The following is a 22010-nucleotide window of genomic DNA, read 5'->3' as shown; positions in this document are numbered from 1 at the left end:
AATAATAAATGAATAATAAATAGCAATTTAAAATACTGATCGATATTGTAAATCAAATGACTAGAATAATAGACAAAAAAACAGAAAATCTATACCAAAAAGTAGTAAAAGTTCGCAACTTCTGAATTGAAGGTATGACGTGAAAAAAAAAATAAAAAATGAAAAGCCAAAAATACAAAAGTATCCAATAATGTACTCAAAATACTGACCAAATTAGTAAATTGATTTCATATTCATCATAATACACCGAAAAAAAATTCAGTAGCCATGGTAACATACTGAAAAACAATATTACTGAGTTTAAGTACAAATCAGGGGTGCCTTTTTAAAACTAACTAAACAAATATTATGTTTTATAAAATATCAGGCACTTAGACACTACCACAGGACGAAAGCATGCATAGAGTAGGTGGAAAAAAGGTAAAAATAAGAAGACCCTTTTCAATTCATTTTCTCAAAAGGTCATGCGAAATAAGGTATGTTAAAAATCAGGCATCTGATGCTGTGGAGAGAACCTAATACGACAGGGGACTGAAATGTTCCGGATACCATTTTTCAGTTAAATTACGCCTGTTTACCATAACATTTATTATATCTGTCTATGTACAATATATCCACCAAATTTCAACTTTTAATTTTAAGTTTTACAAAATTTGACAGGGGTAACATGGTGTGTGAAAGAGTGCAACTGTTAATGTAACTGTATAGTGCTTCCTTAACCTATCAGTGTCCTAGCTAGGGCAAAATAGAGGGGCGCCGTGCCCAACCCCTATCACGCAAGCGCCCCTCTGCCCCTATTGAGTGCCCCCTTAGTGCCCATTTACAATTATCTGAATGGCCCTTTAAGATTTCCACTCTTGCTAATAAATTATTTCAAGCCAATTGAGTGTCCCCTTAGTGCCCATTTACAATTATCTGAATGGCCCTTTAAGATTTCCACTCTTGCTAATAAATTATTTCAAGCCAATTAAGAAGTGTCACCTTCATTAACTACATCCTGTCGTAATTAACCCTCAGGTAAACCTCAGGTAATTATCGGTGGTCAATCATACAAAGAACAGACAACAGAGTTTTCTGAAAGGTTGTCTATGTAAGTACATGTACCATTATCAACCATTTACATGATCTAGGTCCTGTGATTTCTATTAAAATGTATAATGTCACTTGCATGACATGGTAACCATGTTTGAGTGTTTTCTTGTGTAATCACAACTGTTTTTGCACAACGTGTGTCTATAACACAATGTTCAAGATCTTTGTTAACTGTAGATAAAATTTAATACGTCATAGGTATTCACCTGATTAGGTAATGAGTTGTGTTCACAGACCATTTACTTTCATACACACTCAGTTTATTTAAGGCACTGACGAAGGTCATTTGTTGACTGAAAATTTTGCTCATTATATATTTTATTATAGTGTATTAACATCTTTATCGGTATCGTTGTACAATCCTTTAAACTTATATAATTTGTTTGTTTGTGCTGCATGGTCATGACTCGACGATCCGATACCCATTAAGTTTGCTGGTTGGCAGATTCCTTTAGACTTTATTTATATATAGAAAGGTCTGGAAAAATTCCCAACGATGTTAGACCTGTTCCCTCCGCGGGACTCGAACTCATACCGCTGTGACATCTATGGCAACACCGCCTGCTCAAAATCCAGCGCCCTAGACCATTCGGCCAGCTAGGCTATATAAAAATATAGCTTTCGTTCCTCCTCGTAGGATTAATCTAGGGCTGTAACTTAGTACACGATGTATGGTAGTACGGGACAGTTCATTTAGGTGTTATTATGTAGGATAGAGGATCAAATTAATGATGCATGTCAAAATAAATCAATATTATACAAACGTCTCAGAATGTGACGACTCTATTTGCTACACTGCTCCATCGGATCAAATTGTTACAGGGAAGATATGTTAACGAATAGAAAAGTCTGAAAAATTTCCAAAAGTTCTAACTTCGTTGGAAATTTTTCAGACCATTCTATACGTTTACATATCTTCCTTGTATCAATTTGATTCGATAGAGCAGTGTAGCGAATAGAGTCGTCACATTCTCAGACGTTTGTATACACACACATTCAAAAAACACTATAATGTGCACGATTGATGAACTTTCCAATTTGTAAATAAAATATATTTGCTTCCCACTGTGCGGATGTAAACGTTATCGGAAAACACTATTATGAACTTTAGAGGAAGATTTGTCATATGTGATGCTAATTTCAAATCTAAAATAAACCATCAATGCATTTATCTTTTCATTTGATCAAAATGTGTTTTGTTTTTGTCTATTTTGCAAGGAAGACGTACATTTGAAAATGACAATATTTCATGATTTTCCCGTGCAGAATGTCAAGTTATATGGTATGCAAGTCCTTGTCACGTGATTCCGTGGTTTTATGAGAATGGGGCCTCATATACCATTCAAATGCATGGAGATCCGTCATTAGCATAGCCTTCAAGTCAGTTTTAAAAAACGAAACTATCTGTTTGTGTAAAAATACCATACAAATGTTACGAAAATCATAAAAAAGAAGATGTCGTATTGAAATGCATCGGTTCGAGATCCCGGAAGTAAACAGTAAAATGCAGATAGGTCTCCGGATTTCAATACATTCTACGTCGAAAATTAAGGAAAAGAAAATTAATCTACGAGACTGAAAAACCTTACATACCTAAAAATTGACTTTAATGAGTTGAGCAGTCGAGGTAATCTTAGGTTCAATGTTGTGTTTATGTAAAACCAGAGCAACCAGATATATGATCTCATTGAGAGTAAAAATTAAACATTAAAAATTGTAATCAAATAGCAAGAAACAGAATTAAAAAAACAAGATAAAGAAATATAGATTTTACTCCACAAAAAAACATAAATCAGTTGTCATTTGTACATGTTCAATGTTTAAGTATTTAACGTGTTAGTAAGGTTTGTTTTATACTTTACAATGTTGATAAAAGTCAATAACAGACTGTCTAACTTTAAGTTTTCTGACACCCTGATCAATATGCGGAGTAAATATTTTATGAACCAAATTTGGCAGCAACGTGATAAGAAGGACACAGACCACGTGGAATATGTCGTGTTTGTCATCAGTCTGTGCCGGACTAACGTAACGGTACACGAATATAATGGATGTTATTACTACAAACATCATCACTAAAATTTGAATAATTCCAATAAATAACGCTATGTGAACTGGTCGATGTCTCTGCACAACGTAATTAAAAAGGTCTTTCCGGATTCCCGGCATTTGACGTCGACTTTTAAGCTCATATTGTCCTTCATCCAGTGACCTTTCTCCTATGACTTCCATTTCAGATCGAATGGAAGCTGTTGGATCGCAAAACTGCTTATTCTCAAGTTTGGATCGTTCTGATCTTAGGTACTTCACTGCTTTAATGGTTTGCTTTAGAAGGTTAAAGTAATCGCTTTCTATTTCCATCATGATACGGTAGATAAAGAACAGGAACATTAACACGGTGTAAACATATGTGAAGGAATAGTTTGGGAATATGACAATGGATAGGTAGAGATAAAATATAATTCGTGTTACAAAAGTCATAGATTCTGATATCATTACACATGAAATGAACAGAAAAAAATGCAGCAGAAATGCAGCCATGATTGTCAAAAGAATTTTCAATGCTTTATGAATGGGACCAAATTGTTCATTTATATATGTTGCATAGCCAGTAATGATAGTGTTTAGAAATTTCAGCAAAGGGATTCCACAATAAATTAGGAAAACGACAAGTTCTATTGCAGATAAAACAAAATACGGCAAAAATATAAACATTAACAGCCCATTCAAAAGCCATTTAGATCTCAGTCGCTGAGCGGAGAACCTTTGGATTTTCTCCCATCTTTTCTTAATGAATTTAACAGCAAAAAGATAAAAATGTGGGTTAACAAGCATAAATATATTTGCTTTCAACACGGCATAGACTTGTCGATATCCGTGCCTGTTTGTACATAATTGATGAGATAACTCCTGTATAGTGACAATATTCATGTGGAATAAACTGTGGGGTCTTGTTTTATCAGGACCTAGTCCTTTTTCAAAAATATCTCCTACATCTCTTGGAAGAACTATAACAATTAAGGCCACCACAAAATAAACTACTAACGTTAAAAATGGTCCTCCTGTAAACGGAAAGAATAAATTAGGATTGTAACCTATACCACCAGCAATGGACGCAAAACCCATAGGAATGTTATCATTATTTAACGCGGGAATAAATTCAGGCCAACCTATTCGATACATTAAAATTTCATTGTATATTAGGCATGGCGAGCAGAACACGAGCAAAACTTTCCGTATTTTTGATGCAGCGACTGGATGCCTATCTGCTAAGCCACATACGCTGAGAACAAGTAAACAAATAGAAATCGGTGATTTATTCCGTAAGTACGTCCATTTGTGTTGATCATTATGAAATTCTATGTACCTATCTCGCTTTGAAATCTTTATCTTTTGACCAGAATCCATTGCTCTAGCACCACATTGCATTAAAAAGATAGGAAGAAAACAAAAGAAAATAATACCGAGATAGTACGGCAAGAGAAGGTACATATCCCAACCCATGTCAAATTCATCTTTACATATTACATCAAACTTGTTTTCACTCATGGGATTCGAATCCAAATGGCCAATTGTTTCATATTGACAACACCGGAATCCAAACAAGTGAGAAGGGAACCCGGCATAAATTTTCATTTGATACCATACACCTTTCATCATACCAGGATACACTTTCATATAACACCATTTAGTCATGTGGTTTTGCTCCATTTTTGGTTTTGTCTTCACTTTGATTTTTAGCAACTCTTTCATTAAAAGCTTTTCAGTTTTTAAATCGCCAATCGTAACATTACATTTCCGAGGATGAACATCAATGTTGAGAATAATATTTGTCAAAGTTCTAGAATCTAGGAGGTTGAAGGAAACAAGATTATAATCCACAGGCCATGCAGTGAAAAATGACCCACTGTGCTTTCCCAAACGAGTCATTACAAAGACGCTTGGTAATATAGTCCCATTAACTGCTTTTACCAATCCATTGCCATTAAAATTTAAGTTCGTCTTCACCATTAGACTTTGATTTTCTTCGAATGCTGAAACCATATTTTGAACGTCAGTCTTATTGGCTTTAAAATCGATTTTGCTACAGTTATGTATTGCAGGATCTTTGCCTGTTTGTAATTCCTTGAAGTTTGACTTGTATTTTATTGCAGTATTTCTCGGTAGTACATTCGAGACATAGATCAATAATATATATAACCATTTCATCCTTGCAGCTGCAATTTAAAACAAAATTAAAAATACTGAATGTACCATGATGGAGAAAGAATAATGTAACGTGCATACAAATAATATAAAAACAAAAACAAAAAAAAACAAGCATAAAAAAATACATATCGCTACAGCTTCAATTGACATTCGAAAGAGAATTATAGGTCACAGGAAACATACAGATGTGCAGAAGTTTTCAAAAAATAAAAATTAAGACTTCATCAATAAGACACTCGTACACGTATGTACTTAACCAAAGAAACTTGAAGTTAAAGAAATTGAGGTATTCCCCCTTAAGAACTATCGATTTGCCACAATATTATACTTAAACAGATGCAAGGTGGTTATTAACTGAGTCGGATGATTTTTTAAAGAATAAAATATTCCAACTCACCTTTATTGTTACCACGTATATATTTCACTCAGTTTTAGGTAATACAATGAACTGGTTTTTTTTTTGTTTTTTTTTTGTTTAATGTGTTAAAACTTAATTGACAGCTTAACCGAAGTATTTTAAGGGAAGTTTATGTATTACATATGTCTCTCGACTATTTCATAATATTATCTTCCTTGTTATTCCACACTTGACCCACTTTGTGCAAACGATGGTGGATTTAGATTTTTACACAAATAAATGATGTTCTACCAAATATCATAAAAAAATATGTTGACACATGTTTTTTGTGAAATATTCTTTCCACCTGAGTGAAAACAAAGTTTACAGAATAATACCCTTCAACTCGGTAGGAAAAATATAAAAAATACATTTCTACATGTACCAATCGGTTTACAACATAACTTAATATACACATATTATTTACAGTACTCACTATTAAAAATTGTCTTATACACATTTATCCTGGTTTTTAGAAAGTCTGTATTTCGGAAATATTAGGAATTTATCATCTTTTTATTGCCACAATCTATTTCAGTGAACAACTATTTTCAGGTGAGAAATTACCTCTGTTAACTTGTATACCTTTAAAAGACCATTTTTAAATGTCAAGGTCATCGAAAAGGGGATCAAATTAAAAGATCATTTAATTCAAGCGTATACAAGTCAAGTATTATTATATATTTTTATTTCCGTGAACTTTTGAACGTGAAAGGAAAACCAATGAAACTTAGTGAAATTAGATAAGACACCTATACAGAAAGTGCTGAAATCAGTAACCGATTGTTACTTTCCTTAAGCTCTATAGTCGTGATTCTTTTTCATTTTAAATATATTTTTTGGCATTTATCAAATTATTTGTCTGGTGGTGTATTGCAATTCAGTGGCGGCTCCAAAAGGAAATTTGGGGTTGTCCCAAGTGAAGTTCAACGTTTAACGTCAATTTGCCTGATTTGTTTCACCACCGAACCCATATACAGAAGTCGAGTTGCAACTAATCGTTAAACATGCTGAATGGGAGTCATCGTATAGTTATATTTTGAATATAAAACCGGAAGAAGACAGGCCTAGGATTCCACTATTTTTCTGCATTTTGTGTGATGAAGTAATACGTGATGCCACCGTCAGTACATTGTTTTATCGAACTAACACAATCGAACATCCCTTTTCTAATAACTTTTATATATATTGTTCTTTTCTATATTTCGAAATATGTTTTGTAAGCGTGTAAAGTGCATAAATGGATCTTGTGTTTGGATCGGTATCGGGATGAAAAATACGTATTTGGGGATTGGTCACTATAAATTTATCTCCAGGGGTGGGCCGGCAAAAAAGGGGGTAAGAAAATAGCAGTACTTGAAGGGGGTATGTATTTTTTTAATAATTGATGAGGGGGTCATGATTTTTATGGTTAAATTAGAAAGGTGTAAAATGTAACGTGCATACAAATAATATAAAAACAAAAACAAAAAAAAAACAAGCATAAAAAAATACATATCGCTACAGCTTCAATTGACATTCGAAAGAGAATTATAGGTCACAGGAAACATACAGATGTGCAGAAAATTTTAAAAAAAAACTTAACACTTCATCAATAAGACACTCGTACACGTATGTACTTAACCAAAGAAACTTGAAGTTAAAGAAATTGAGGTATTCCCCCTTAAGAACTATCGATTTGCCACAATATTATACTTAAACAGATGCAACCTGGTTATTAACTGAGTCGGATGATTTTTTAAACAATAAAATATTCGAACTCACCTTTATTGTTACCACGTATATATTTCACTCAGTTTTAGGTAATACAATAAACCGGTTTTTTTTTGTTTAATGTGTTAAAACTTAATTGACAGCTTAACCGAAGTATTTTAAGGGAAGTTTATGTATTACATATGTCTCTCGACTATTTCATAATATTATCTTCCTTGTTATTCCACACTTGACCCACTTTGTGCAAACGATGGTGGATTTAGATTTTTACACAAATAAATGATGTTCTACCAAATATCATAAAAAAATATGTTGACACATGTTTTTTGTGAAATATTCTTTCCACCTGAGTGAAAACAAAGATTTGTTTCACCACCGAACCCATATACAGAAGTCGAGTTGCAACTAATCGTTAAACATGCTGAATGGGAGTCATCGTATAGTTATATTTTGAATATAAAACCGGAAGAAGACAGGCCTAGGATTCCACTATTTTTCTGCATTTTGTGTGATGAAGTAATACGTGATGCCACCGTCAGTACATTGTTTTATCGAACTAACACAATCGAACATCCCTTTTCTAATAACTTTTATATATATTGTTCTTTTCTATATTTCGAAATATGTTTTGTAAGCGTGTAAAGTGCATAAATGGATCTTGTGTTTGGATCGGTATCGGGATGAAAAATACGTATTTGGGGATTGGTCACTATAAATTTATCTCCAGGGGTGGGCCGGCAAAAAAGGGGGTAAGAAAATAGCAGTACTTGAAGGGGGTATTTATTTTTTTAATAATTGATGAAGGGGTCATGATTTTTTTTAAAGAAAAATCATTTACACATATACTTGTGCAATATCTAGAATTTTATACATAATGTCCTGTGCAATAAAGCTTTTTTTTTTGTTTGGTTCAGTCATTGTCTCTAATTGTCTGTTTAGTTCAGTCATTGTCTCTAATTGTCTGTTTGGTTCAGTCATTGTCTCTAATTGTCTGTTTAGTTCAGTCATTGTCTCTAATTGTCTGTTTGTTCAGTCATTGTCTCTAATTGTCTGTTTAGTTCAGTCATTGTCTCTAATTGTCTGTTAGGTTCAGTCATTGTCTCTAATTGTCTGTTTGGTTCAGTCATTGTCTCTAATTGTCTGTTAGGTTCAGTCATTGTCGCTAATTGTCTGTTTGGTTCAGTCATTGTCTGTTTCATTTTTTATCTATGCATAGAAAATGACATTGCTTAAATTTTTACTTGGGGCCTTTCAAAGGTCACTACTAGATAGGGCCTTTCAGAGCTCACTACTAGATACTTGGGGCCTTTCAGAGCTCACTACTGGGGCCTTTCAGAGCTCACTACTACATAAGGTTATCCTCATGATAAAGGTCTTGTTGTGACCGCTGAAGGTATTAAATTTACCGCTGGTTGTAATGGTGGTTTGCATTTGTTACATTATACCATATCTGTTCTTTTTCAATTGCATGAAGTGTATGTGCATATAATAAAACACAAACAATATTCTTTCTTTTTAAATGAATAAATGGTGTTTTTGTGTGAAAAAAAATAAATATGAAAAGCTCACAAAATGGTAACACAACAGTTTACAACTCCTTTACAGTTGATTGTAAAAAAATGAATAAACTTTAATAATAATAATATGTCATACATGTATTTTAAATAACAAAACAAATGTAATAAGCATGTAAATAAAACAAACAAGAAATATATATTTAAAAAATAATAATATAAACAAAACACCAATAATAAATGAATAATAAATAGCAATTTAAAATACTGATCGATATTGTAAATCAAATGACTAGAATAATAGACAAAAAAAACCCAGAAAATCTATACCAAAATATAGTAAATTTCGCAACTTCTGAATTGAAGGTATGAAATGAAAAAAAAAATGAAAAGCCAAAAATACAAAAGTATCCAATAATGTACTCAAAATACTGACCAAATTGGTAAATTGATTTCATATTCATTATAATACACCAAAAAAAAATCCAGTAGTCATGGTAACATACTGAAAAACAATATTACTGAGTTTTAGTACAAATCAGGGGTGCCTTTCCAAAACTAACTAAACAAATACTATGTTTTATAAAATATCAGGCACTTAGACACTACCACAGGACGAAAGCATGCATAGAGTAGGTGGAAAAAAGGTAAAAATAGGAATACCCTTTTCAATTCATTTTCTCAAAAGGTCATGCGAAATAAGGTATGTTAAAAATCAGGCATCTGATGCTGTGGAGAGAACCTAATACGACAGGGGACTGAAATGTTCCGGATACCATTTTTCAGTTAAATTACGCCTGTTTACCATAACATTTATTATATCTGTCTATGTACAATATATCCACCAAATTTCAACTTTTAATTTTAAGTTTTACAAAATTTGACAGGGGTAACATGGTGTGTGAAAGAGTGCAACTGTTAATGTAACTGTATAGTGCTTCCTTAACCTATCAGTGTCCTAGCTAGGGCAAAAAAGAGGGGCGCCGTGCCCAGCCCCTATCACGCCAGCGTCCCTCTGCCCCTATTGAGTGCCCCCTTAGTGCCCATTTACAATTATCTGAATGGCCCTTTAAGATTTCCACTCTTGCTAATAAATTATCCCAAGCCAATTAAGAAGTGTCACCTTCATTAACTACATCCTGTCGTAATTAACCCTCAGGTAATTATCGGTGGTCAATCATACAAAGAACAGACAACAGAGAAGTTTTCTGAAAGGTTGTCTATGTAAGTACATGTACCATTATCAAGCATTTACATGATCTAGGTCCTCTGATTTCTATTATAGTGTATAATGTCACTTGCATGACATGGTAACCATGTTTGAGTGTTTTCTTGTGTAATCACAACTGTTTTTGCACAACGTGTGTCTATAAGACAATATTCAAGATCTTTGTTAACTGTAGATAAAATTTTATACGTCATAGGTATCCACTTGATTAGGTAATGAGTTGTGTTCACAGACCATTTACTTTCATACACACTCAGTTTATTTAAGGCACTGACGAAGGTCATTTGTTGACTGAAAATTTTGCTCATTATATATTTTATTATAGTGTATTAACATCTTTATCGGTATTGTTGTACAATCCTTTAAACTTGTATATTTTTTTTTTGTTTTTGCTGCATGGTCATGACTCGACGATCCGATACCCATTAAGTTTGCTGGTTGGCAGATCCCTTTAGACTCTATTTATATATAGAAAGGTCTGGAAAAATTCCCAACGATGTTAGAAATGTTCCCTCCGCGGGACGCGAACTCATACCGCTGTGACATCTATGGCAACACCGCCTGCTCAAAGTCCAGCGCCCTAGACCATTCGGTCAGCTAGGCTATATACAAATATAGCTTTCGCTGGCCGGGTCATCCCTCCTCGTAGGATTAATCTAGGGCTGTAACTTAGTACACGATGTATGGTAGTACGGGACAGTTCATTTAGGTGTTATTATGTAGAGATCAAATTAATGATGCATGTCAAAATAAATCAATATTATACAAACGTCTCAGAATGTGACGATTCTATTTGCTACATTGCTCCATCGGATCAAATTGTTACAGGGAAGATATGTAAACGTATAGAAAGGTCTGAAAAATTCCCAACAGTTCTAACTTCGTTGGGAATTTTTCAGACCTTTCTATACGTTTACATATCTTCCTTGTATCAATTTGATTCGATAGAGCAGTGTAGCGAATAGAGTCGTCACATTCTGAGACGTTTGTATACACACACACACACACACACACACACACATATGCATCATTTACAAATTCTTTGTAGTAATCAAATAAAGTTTCTGTACCCTGGGCTGCCATTGTGCCATTATGCCTGTTGACTGCAGTTGACCTTGTATTGAAGAACTTTTCCGGTAGTGAATGTGAAATTGTCTATTACTAAATAGAAGTTGAAATGTTTTTCATGAAATTTGGAAAATAATTTACTGCTCACCATTCAAGATCTCCGGGTAGATTTACTACAAAATCATGCACTCACTTCCCTGCTTAAAATCTAGTTTTGTTAATTCAGCACTTTGTTCTTAAATTACCAGTTAGTGACACGTTAAATCTTGACTTGCTTTATATATCGTAGATATAGAAGAATTTAGTTTGTATGCCCCCGCGACAAACATGCGGGGGCATATTAATTTACCCCTCTCCGTCTGTTCATCCTTCTGTCCGTCCGTATAACACATGATCATGGCTTGTCCGGCTATCTCCTCGTATATTTTTTTTAACTACATCTAAAATATTTTACAGGATACAAAAAATGTATTTCTACACATGATGAAGGTGTGCTGGGCCAAAGTATTATGATTTTCGTGAAATATTATGAAAATTGGTGATAGAATGATACACTTAATCATTTTACTTGGAAATAAACGGATTATGGCTTGTCCGGCTATCTCTTTGAACTACATCTTAAATATTTTGCAGGATATTTCTACACATGATGAAGATGTGCAGGATCAAAGGATTTTGATTTTTATGAAATATTATGGAAATTGGTGATAGTTAGACATTTTGACCAGAAATAGGGCTATATGGCTTGTCCGGCTATCTCCTCCTGTAGTTTTTGAACTACATCTAAAATACTTTTTGCAGGATGTTTCTACACATAATGATGGTGTGCAAAGGTCATAGGATCTTGATTTTTTGTTTTAATATTACGGAAATTGGTGATAGTTGGACTTTGGAATATCACGGAATTGGGTGATAGTTGGACTTGGTAATTTTTATTAGAAATATACCCCAAGCAACAAAGTTAGGGATTTGTTATTGGGGGTATTGATATTTTTTATGTGTCCGTCAGTCCGTCCATCAGTCCTCTTTTTCTCATTGCAAGTATTTTTGCAGTGCTTAGCCTAACATACCAAATATTTACTGCATCAACCAACAGTACATAACCTTTCTGAATCTGCAAACCATGTCTTCATACAAAATCATCCACCCATCCATTCATAGTTCAAATCTGCAACTACTCTGAAACTGCAGACAGGACTTTGATGAAACGTTCAAAAATTCTTTATTACATGATGTCATTTTGCACCTTATATTTTGTTTTTCAATCTGAATGGCTTTTGCTAAAAACTGACTTTTCATGGGTTGACTAGGTGGTCTTGAGGGAGAGGGCATTCTTTTACTGCTGATCCTCAGAAACTGCTGAAAGAAATTTAGTGAAACTTTTACAGATTCTTATTTACCGGTACATGATGCTTTTGTGCACTTAATATTTTTCTTTCCCTCATTTGAATGCCTTACATCACTTGTGGGGTTTACCATACTGGTTTTTGGTGAGGGGAGCATAGTTGGTGGTGGTAGGGGGGTATTACTGAGTGAGTTTTGATCACAAGTTTTTATCTCATTTGGCCTTTGGCCACGTGAGCTATTGCAATCACTCTGCCTTCGTCATTCTTTGTTGTCTGTCGTCATCTGTCTTTTTCATATATCTTCTCCTCTGAAATTGTTTGACCAATTGGAATGAAACTTGGCATGGTTTTTTCCTAAGGGTATCCCGCACAAAATGATTGTTTAAAATTTTGAAATGTTATAAAACATTGCTGCCATCACTAAAAATAGAACATAGGAGTCAAAAATACAGTTTTTGTTTTGCAAATAACTCGATAACAGTTGAATTTTGCAAATTCTGACAAGGGTTAACCTTAACGTGATCGCCATCAGAAGATGGACGTATGGAGAAATTTTCAGATAGATTTGTCACCTGACGTAGGAGTTGAAACCGATTTTTTCCCCCTTTTACACCTTTGACAATCTTCTCTGAAACCATGCTACAGTACAGCTCGCAGCATAGTATGATAAATACCTGGCATACCTCCAATAACTGTTTTGCCAGGTATGAATCCTTTGAAATTGATTCTGTTATTTGTAATATACAAATGTACAACTCACTAATTGAAAACTCATAAAAGTGTGTATAAAAATGAATATATTTTGTTATTGATATGAAATGAGCAATTAGACTGATGCATAATTGAAATACATGTAAAAATTGTAATTTTTAAAATAAATATCAGACTATAATTTAATTTTAAAGGGAATTTCAGTTGAGTTATATTGACCCCAAAATATTTAAGATAAATATTACTTTTTCATTAGGATTACATGCAGGTGTTTCAGTAAAAATCATTTGTAGGGAAAATATTACAGTGTATAGATGTACAATGTATTTGGAGCTTTTATGGAAAATATCAACTGTAAAAGATAAAAAAATGTATTTTGTCATCTATTTCATTCCATTTAATACTGAAATTAAATAATTTTATATTCTATTTGCATACATGTTAGAAAATTTGAAAATTTCATTTTTATCCCCCCCCCCCAAAAAAAAAATAAATACAGGGAATGAAATATGATAACAAAACATTTTGTTTTTCATTGGCAAGGAAGCTATTTATTTTAATTCACTTATTATTTGTATTGAAAAAAGGGGGAGGCCACATCTACCAGAAGATGACAATATTCAGAATACGATCTGCATAGGAATTTGACTGCTTTACATCTAATAAATGATCGTTACACATTACCATGAAAATAATTGAGAAAATATGTGCTAAAATTGACATGTGCATTAAACCATACCTACTAGATGTAGGATGTTCTTGAGGATTGTATATGATTTCAAGCATTGTAACACATCAGTATTTTTCCTGTGACTTTTTTCAGTTAACCTAAAAATCAAATGTCCATGGAAATATAAAGAGCACATAGAAAGTTATTGCAAATCATTGTCACTCAATACTATTTTATATTTTTTTATGAAATAAAGATACATGCAAAAAAGGCCTATTATAGAAAACTTCAAAAAATATAAATAATAAATGATAAATTAATTGTTTGTCATAGTGTCACAAATTTATAACAAATAAACAAAAGCAAATCTACTTTCTTAAACTCATACATTTGTATCATTTCAAGAGAAAGTTTGATTTTATTTAAAATCAAATTATAATTAATTACATGTACCAAGTTTTGTAGACGTGTTTTATCATAAATGGTATATTCAATGTTAAATGTACCTCTAAAACAATTTGGTAGCTTTTAATACGGGAATCTTCATGTGCTGTTATATATGAAGATTTCCACATTAATAAGTTAATTTTAACTTTAATGTTTGTTGTTGTTACTTTAATTTGTAAACAAATAATTAAATAAATCTAACTACATCTCAAATAAATTCTGATATTAAATCATAAAGCAGAAAAATGTGTGCTCATACAACTAAAAAAAGGAAACAAAATATAGTTTCCTAATTATGATTTTTAAAATAATTAAACTGCAAACTAGTTTTTCAAAATGTTTTAAAATGATAAATAATAAATATAAAAAAATTCACACACATGTAATAATACAATTCATTCTCATATCAAAATGCCACCAAAACTTATCAAAAACAAAAAATTTCCACATATGCATGTATTATATTTAATTCAAACACTGGTAAATACACTTATTCATCTACAAATTTCCTGAGAACTAAATGGTTTTCAAATTTTAGTTTAAATATACTTAAAATTTCAAACCCTAAATCATAAAAAAAAACTTCTTTTTTTTTATATACTAATTATAAAATGCTGAGATGAGCCACCTGTGTGTGATAATTAACTGTACAGGTAAAACCATCGTAGGTACATGTACCTGTTTAGTTAATTAGTCATTTCCTGTTGTATATTGGGTACAGGTGATGGGGTGGGGGAATGGGGATCTTGTTAATCAAGGGCCAATAAGCAATAAATACCTGGCATTCGATGCCAGGTATTTATCAGACTATGCTGCGAGCTGTACTATACAAAATTTAACTTAAATTGGCATATTTGTTTCTTAGGGTATCATTCACAAATTGATCATTAAAAATTTTTGAAATGTTAGAGAAACATGGCAGCTGTTATTAAAATAGAACATAGAGGCCTAAATACAGTTTTTTTGCAAATAACTCCAAAAACAATGGAATTTAGCAAAATTCTGACATAGGGTAGTTGTGTTCAGCATCAGAGAATAGACCTATTCCGCAATTTTCAAAATAATTTGTCACAAATTGATCGTTTAAAATTTTTCATAGGTTGAAAAACATGGCAGTCATTACTTAAAATAGGACATAGAGGTCAAAATGCTTTTTTTTTTTGCTCTTTTTTCCTCAACTGTAGAAGAATGAAAGAGGAAAGCTACTCATGTGATATTCTAAGTTGACTTAGTAGAATTTTCAAAATGGCTGCCAATTGCAGTTGATCAAATTCCAATGATTTTTGGTTTCATGAGGAAACATGGTATGCTCATTAAGTTGGAAATGAAGATAAAAAATTTTGGGAGACCATTTTCAAAATGGCTGCCATTTTATCGCTAATTTGTACATTTGCTTTACTTTCATTGATTTTTGGTTTATATAGCAAACATGGTCTTCTGAGTTGAAGTGATGATGAAAATGTTGTATAGCCATGATTTAACTTCAATTTCCTGCTTAAATCTAGAGGTTCTAAAACACATTGAAGGCATTTCCAACATTTTACAGTGAATTACATGTAGGCTACCTAATACTCAGTTTAACTTACAGCATTAATCAGTAGATGCTCTTTTTCAGCAGTTTTATTTTGTCAAACAAGGTAACAAAGCATTATAGCTTAATTATTTACTTAGTTAATAGGGCATGGTTTGCTAGGTGAGCAATTCAGGCTCTCCGAGGGCCTCTTGTTTTAATTACATATATTGATGCACTTTCATGTTTCCTGTATGTTTGCTTTTCTCAATTTTAGCTACTTCATTTGATATGTACTGAATGCCTGATACAGATGACTTGTACTGCATAGACAATAACCTGCCACTGCTTTTTGGTGTGTGTTCAAGTCCTGCTTTCCTGCTTCATTGACTTTGAATGTTTGATGGTCATAACTTTTTTTAAGCCTTATCTAAACTTAAGGTAAGTTAAAGGTTTTAGAATTTGTATTTGCACTTAGTACATTTTGTCACCTTTGTCCAAACTGAACCTTTTTAATTAGTCCTAGTCTGTGTATTAAGCCCATTAAGTGCTCTGTATACTCCTGCAAACAAAGTTTTGGGAAAGGGATAACAATGATCACACTGTCTGTGCGCATTTCTAGTACATGTAACTAGACCACTTTGGATATTTGCATTTGGTGAGCGTTTAGCGTGCGTTTAGGTATCGAGTTTGCGGGAAACCTAAACTTCTCAAGGAGTGTATGTAGATGTGCATGAAGGAATATGAATATTTTCGGATGACTCCAAAGAGAGAAAATTAATTTTTCTTTCAAAAATCCATTTTTAAAGATGATCATTCAGTTAAAAATAGTCTTTCATATGATCTTCTGATTTGAAGTTTAATTTAATTTTTGATTATTATTATAGTTTGTATTGTTCCATATCTGTTCTAAAAATAATGGATAATAAGCTATTAAAAATAAATTTGGAAGGTTCTATCTTGGGCTTTCTAAAAAACATTTTTATTAATTGTATAGCTATGACATCTATACATTTGTATGAACGCACCTCGGAACAACTGTAAATATATTGTGTATATTGTGGAATTTGTAAAAATTATACTTGAAATATAGATATATTTTGACCTTTCTTGGGTTCTGTCAAACTTTTAATTTGTGTTTGTTTGACAAGATTAGGGGGTACATGTATATGCAAAATGGCACATATATTGAATTTAAAATTTGGATGGCTTATTTGTTTTTTTTTGTCACAAACTGTGAAAGCATGTCTAAAAGCTACTTGACTCTTTCATTTGTCCGTCTGTCTGTACGTATGTTGTGTAATGTGTAACTCAAAGAATATTTCATATTCTTTAATTTTGATACATATTGAAGATGTGCATTTCCTATTATGGAGTAATATGACTTTTATACCCTTGCTCCACTATAGATGGAACGTTGGTAAAACAGTATACTCCTTATAGACTAATTTGATAGGGCAGTCTGCCTGCCTTTTTATAAGTGAAGTCTGCCATTTTCATGGAGCCCTTTTCAAAGTCTAAAAAGATTTTTCTTTCATACTGGTACAGTGTGGCTCGCAAAATACGAGGAGATGTGTATTTTTACGAGTTCTCATTTGCTTACACTCATCAATTTGGCGACCATCATTTGATTGGCAAGTTCCAAGGAAAGTTAACCAGCCAAAAGGGTATTTAGTAAAACATCCCTCAACATCATATATTAAAAATATGTTCCCTACATTTTAAGAAGTTTAGCTTGGATATGTTAAGTGAATTTTGGCATGATATGCACAATTTTATTGACTAATAAATCATTGTTTACGATCTGCCATTTTAATTTCCGGTAAACGGGATGTGCCAAAACCTAGGCGACGGTCCTTATCTCGTATTAGTATTCAAACGAAATTATCTTGGTAATTTCAGATTTGTTACCTTGCAAATTAGTTGTTTATTGTCAAAATAAAAATGAACAAGAAGCAAATGATTTTCTTGTTTCATAATGATGAATCTGTTGAAATATGATTTTATTTTTAAAATATGAGTTCAAAAATGGAGTACTTACATGTATTTTGTTACTGTAAAGTATATGAAAAACTTAAATGGGAGGAAATATTCGAAAATGGAAAAGTTTTTGATAAATTTAAAAATAAATGAAAAGATAGTTGAAGAAAGAAAAAGAAAGGCAGAAGATAGTCAAATCCAAGAGAAAACAGATGATAGTACAGAAAAAAAAAAAACAAAAAATGTGGCTAGTTGAATTTATATTTGGCTAGCAAGATCAATACACCACTAGCAAGAATGGCAAGTTGGGGAATAAAATGGTTTCTCACACTACTGGTATACTGTATCCTTGTGTTTTCGTACTAGTGATTTTCATCACTATTTTTCTCTGTAACTATTAATCTTAGGTTGCTGCTGATACAGAACCTGAACCTATCCATGCAACTAGAATTGCAATCGTTCTTCGATCACCGTTCAGTTTCACGTGACCTCAGAGCAGTCAATGTATTTTATGGATTCTGTTTTTCATTTGAAATGTTTAGGGTATCGTTGATTTTTTTTTTTTTTTTTTTTTTTTTTTTTTTTTTTGTACTTGTATGCCATTATACGCTTTGCTGGAAAAACTGAGGGTATAATAATCTTTTGTTACATATATTCTCAGTTAGTATATATACATCAATCACGAGTTGCCTATATACATCTACATTGTACATTGTATAGTTATAAGTTTCCCACAGGTATGATGTATTGATGGATTTGTTTTCATGAAATGTACTTCTGTTAGCCAAAAACAAAACATCAATTCCCCTTATGTAATGATGGGAAGGGGGTATCACTACTTGTCTGTCACTCACAGATTTCTTGTTTTTGAACTTAACCTTTTTTAGCAACTTTATGGTATGGACAGTACTAGTATGTTCTTTGTGTTCTCTGTAATTTAAAGTATTTGTAACAAAAATATTCAAGATTTGGTTAATGTTTATATATTAACTTATTGAAGCAACACATCTCCTGATATCTGGAAAATAAGTTAAGTGCAAGTCTATGGATCACTTCTTAATTGTACAAAGCGCCCTATTCCCTCCTTTGGAAGACCAAGATTGATTTTAGAGATTGTGACTAAATTGTTGAGGGTTTAGAGGCACGAAGGTGCCACCTGATTCGAGTAGAATTATTATCTTGCGTCAAAGTTTAAATTGTAGTCAAAGTTAGAGCTGCATCAAAGAAAAATCAAGGGAAACAGGATTCTGGTTGAAATCAAAAGAATGTAATCCAGGGACAAGGACCAGACATAGAAAACAGACATACACAACAAAGAACATAAAATAACCAAAATAATACATACAAAGCAACAAAAGTAAATGAGCAACTTCGACTCCACTATTGACTAAAAACTTGGAGCATAGACCAGATGCACCGGTAGGTAAGCATCTTCTGCTTTTCTGGAAACACCTGCAAAATTTATTGGATGGGTGTGCATTGTAATATTGTACATGTTTACTCCAAGCTGAAAGTGCAGGTGTGCATACTTCAACCATTTTGAATAAACAAATTACAGATAACTTCAAATTCACTAGGATGTAGTTTATGATATTATTTGGTAGACAATGCAACACCCTGAAAGTAGCCCAAGGGGAGCCATAGAACCAAAAAACTATTTTAATATATTTGGCCAAGTACTCTTATTTTTCCAGTATTGTTGAAACTGAACAGTTAGGGAGACTGTACATCTTAAGATCAAAGAACGGTGTTGGTAAGAAGGATGAAGTAGTTTCTAGCAGCTTTACAGAGGATAACAGAAGGCAAATTAATCTATTATCTGAACAAATTACATCACAAGAGTGTTTATGTCAATTATGTGAGTAAGAGTCACGTGTTGAAAAATTATTTGATCTAAATCCAAGTTATTCGTCTACTCCTCATTTTAGATATTGCCCATGTCGTCTACTTCTCATTTTAGATATTGCCCCTGTCGTCTACTCCTCATTTTAGATATCGCCCCTGTCGTCTACTCCTCATTATAGATAGTGCCCCTGTCGTCTACTCCTCATTATAGATATTGACCCTGTCGTCTACTCCTTATTTTAGATATTGCCCCTGTCGTCTACTCCTCATTATAGATATTGCCCCTGTCGTCTACTCCTCATTATAGATATTGCCCCTGTCGTCTACTCCTCATTTTAGATATTGCCCCTGTCGTCTACTCCTCATTATAGATATTGCCCCTGTCGTCTACTCCTCATTATAGATATTGCCCCTGTAATGCAAAATATGATATTATCGTTTGTTTTTTTTTGTAAATTAAAAACTGTAGTTTTAGGTAGTAGAAATATTTTCAGATATTCCAAGATAAGGCCTGCAATTGGAGCAAAGTTGTAGAAGGATTTCTTTTTAAGAGCTTATGTCATAAAAAATGTAAAACTGACATTTTGTGCAGTTTCTATCAAACGTGTGGACAACCATATTATAATGTAAGAAACTTACAAAATGTTAATACCCCTGTCTGTCTAGGATGGTTTCATGGTACAATGGTGTCTGTCCATCTGTTGTTCATACTTCTTAAATCTAAAAAACGCAGTGATCAATTTTTGTGAAACTATGGTGAATTGTTACTTTCTATTGATTTGAGCTCCCTTTTGATTTTTAGAAATTTCCTCTTTTTTTGGAGTTGTAGTTCTATATTAGTACAAAAATGGGGTGATTTTATGTTTTAAGACAGTAACTTTGATGAATTGTGACTTTATATTGATGTAAGCTACCTTTCAGATTTTACAATTAAGTTATGGGACTTTGTAAAAAAACGTGTAAAATTAACCTTTAATAGAGAGATCCTCTCTATGAAGTAACTGCCACAGTATTTCTACTTTGTTGCAGTGCAAAACACTATTGATACTGAAACATGGCTCCAGTGAGGGAAAATATGTGGTACAGCCTAATATTTTCCTGTTCTAAGGCTCATCAAAATCTTGTTTGCAAAATTAGTAAGAGAGTAATCAAGGGAACCAAGGTTATAGCGGTAATCAAAAGAATGTAATCCAGGGACAAAGACCAGACATGGAAAACAGACATACACAGCAAAGAACATAAAGTAACTAAAATCATACATACAAAGTAACAAAAGTAAATAAGCAACTTGGACTCCACTAAAAACTGGGAGCATGGACCAGGTGCACCGGTAGGGCAAGCGTCCTCTGCTTTTCTAGAAACACCCGCCGAGTTGCTCATAAAAATAAGAGTATATTTGTTATTTATTTCTTGCAGATATGTGATGTGATGCTGGATTGTTAAGGCTAGAAAGTTATCATTACATTCCAGACTCTTTTCTTTAAAATAGGAAAATAATGTTCTAAATCCAGATTTGGGAGTTCTGAAAAACGCTACAGTGTTGCCGCATAATTTGCAATCAGTTCTATTGGAGAGTACAAGTCTTTTATATCAGGCGACAGTGTTAGATTTCCTTGTGTCCTTGAAATGAAACTACAACATGATTAACCTCGAAACTAAGTGATATAGAGCTGGCCTGTTATCGATATGTTACCACAGCAGTTTTGTGTTGCATTCCTAAATAGCATGAAATTCTATTGAGAAATTTACCATTATGATTGCTGATGCCAAGGTTTGCTTAACTTTCAAGCAATTGAGGGGACATATTGGTAAAAGAAAGAATACTGAACATCATGCAAGTTTCAGTGATAATATTCTTCGTAGATGTCTTTTTGATTATTTTCAAGTAAGATGATGATGGGGGAGTTCTTTCTTAACACACGTTTTACTAAACACAATAAATTTCTTTTTTTTTTAGATATGTCCTTTGATTAAATGCCCATTCATCAGTTTAAATAATCATTGACATTAAGGCCTGAAAAGTTACAAATACACATAGGTTTCATGCAAAGTCATATCTTTTCTGCATTAAAAAAGTTTATAATCTTTTATTATCCAACAGTTAAGTTAACAGACAGGTGATGATTCGTGCATGTGAAAAAAAAAACAATAAAATTTTATTTTATTTTAATTCAGAAACAAATACAGACAACATGACTGACCATTCGTGCATGTGAAAAAAAAACAATAAAAGTTTATTTTACTTTAATTCAGAAACAAATACAGACCACATGACCAGTC

General features: G+C 32.8%; 1 protein-coding gene and 1 long non-coding RNA gene across 2 annotated transcripts; one reads left to right on the top strand and one right to left on the bottom strand.

Annotated features, from left to right (window-relative positions):
• Window positions 1-2846: 2846 nt before the first annotated feature.
• LOC148603741 (uncharacterized) lies at window positions 2847-6285 on the bottom strand. Its single transcript, XM_088552875.1, has 2 exons — window positions 6266-6285; window positions 2847-5309 (listed from the first exon to the last, which is right to left on the bottom strand). Exon 2 carries the CDS (start codon window positions 5299-5301, stop codon window positions 2944-2946), a length of 2358 nt encoding a protein of 785 aa, XP_088409001.1. The 5' UTR covers window positions 5302-5309; window positions 6266-6285; the 3' UTR covers window positions 2847-2943.
• Window positions 6286-7523: 1238 nt separating this feature from the next.
• On the top strand, window positions 7524-21686 carry LOC148603740 (uncharacterized). The gene is made up of 4 exons (XR_015916624.1): window positions 7524-7945; window positions 16183-16346; window positions 19580-19743; window positions 21147-21686. It is a non-coding gene; the product is annotated as an uncharacterized LOC148603740 (long non-coding RNA).
• Window positions 21687-22010: the final 324 nt, after the last annotated feature.

This window comes from Perna viridis, chromosome 11 (genome assembly GCF_037379345.1).
Source record: "Perna viridis isolate PV_CMFRI_1.1 ecotype Kerala chromosome 11, ASM3737934v1, whole genome shotgun sequence".
Lineage (NCBI taxonomy): Eukaryota > Metazoa > Mollusca > Bivalvia > Mytilida > Mytilidae > Perna > Perna viridis.
The sequence above is the reverse complement of the archived record's forward strand: the minus strand, read 5'-3'. Positions and strand labels throughout refer to the sequence as shown.

What these genes read in the sequence shown, in the direction of transcription:
- LOC148603741 (XM_088552875.1), bottom strand. Translation starts at nt 5,301, where the DNA reads ATGAAATGGTTATATATATTATTGATCTATGTCTCGAATGTACTACCG.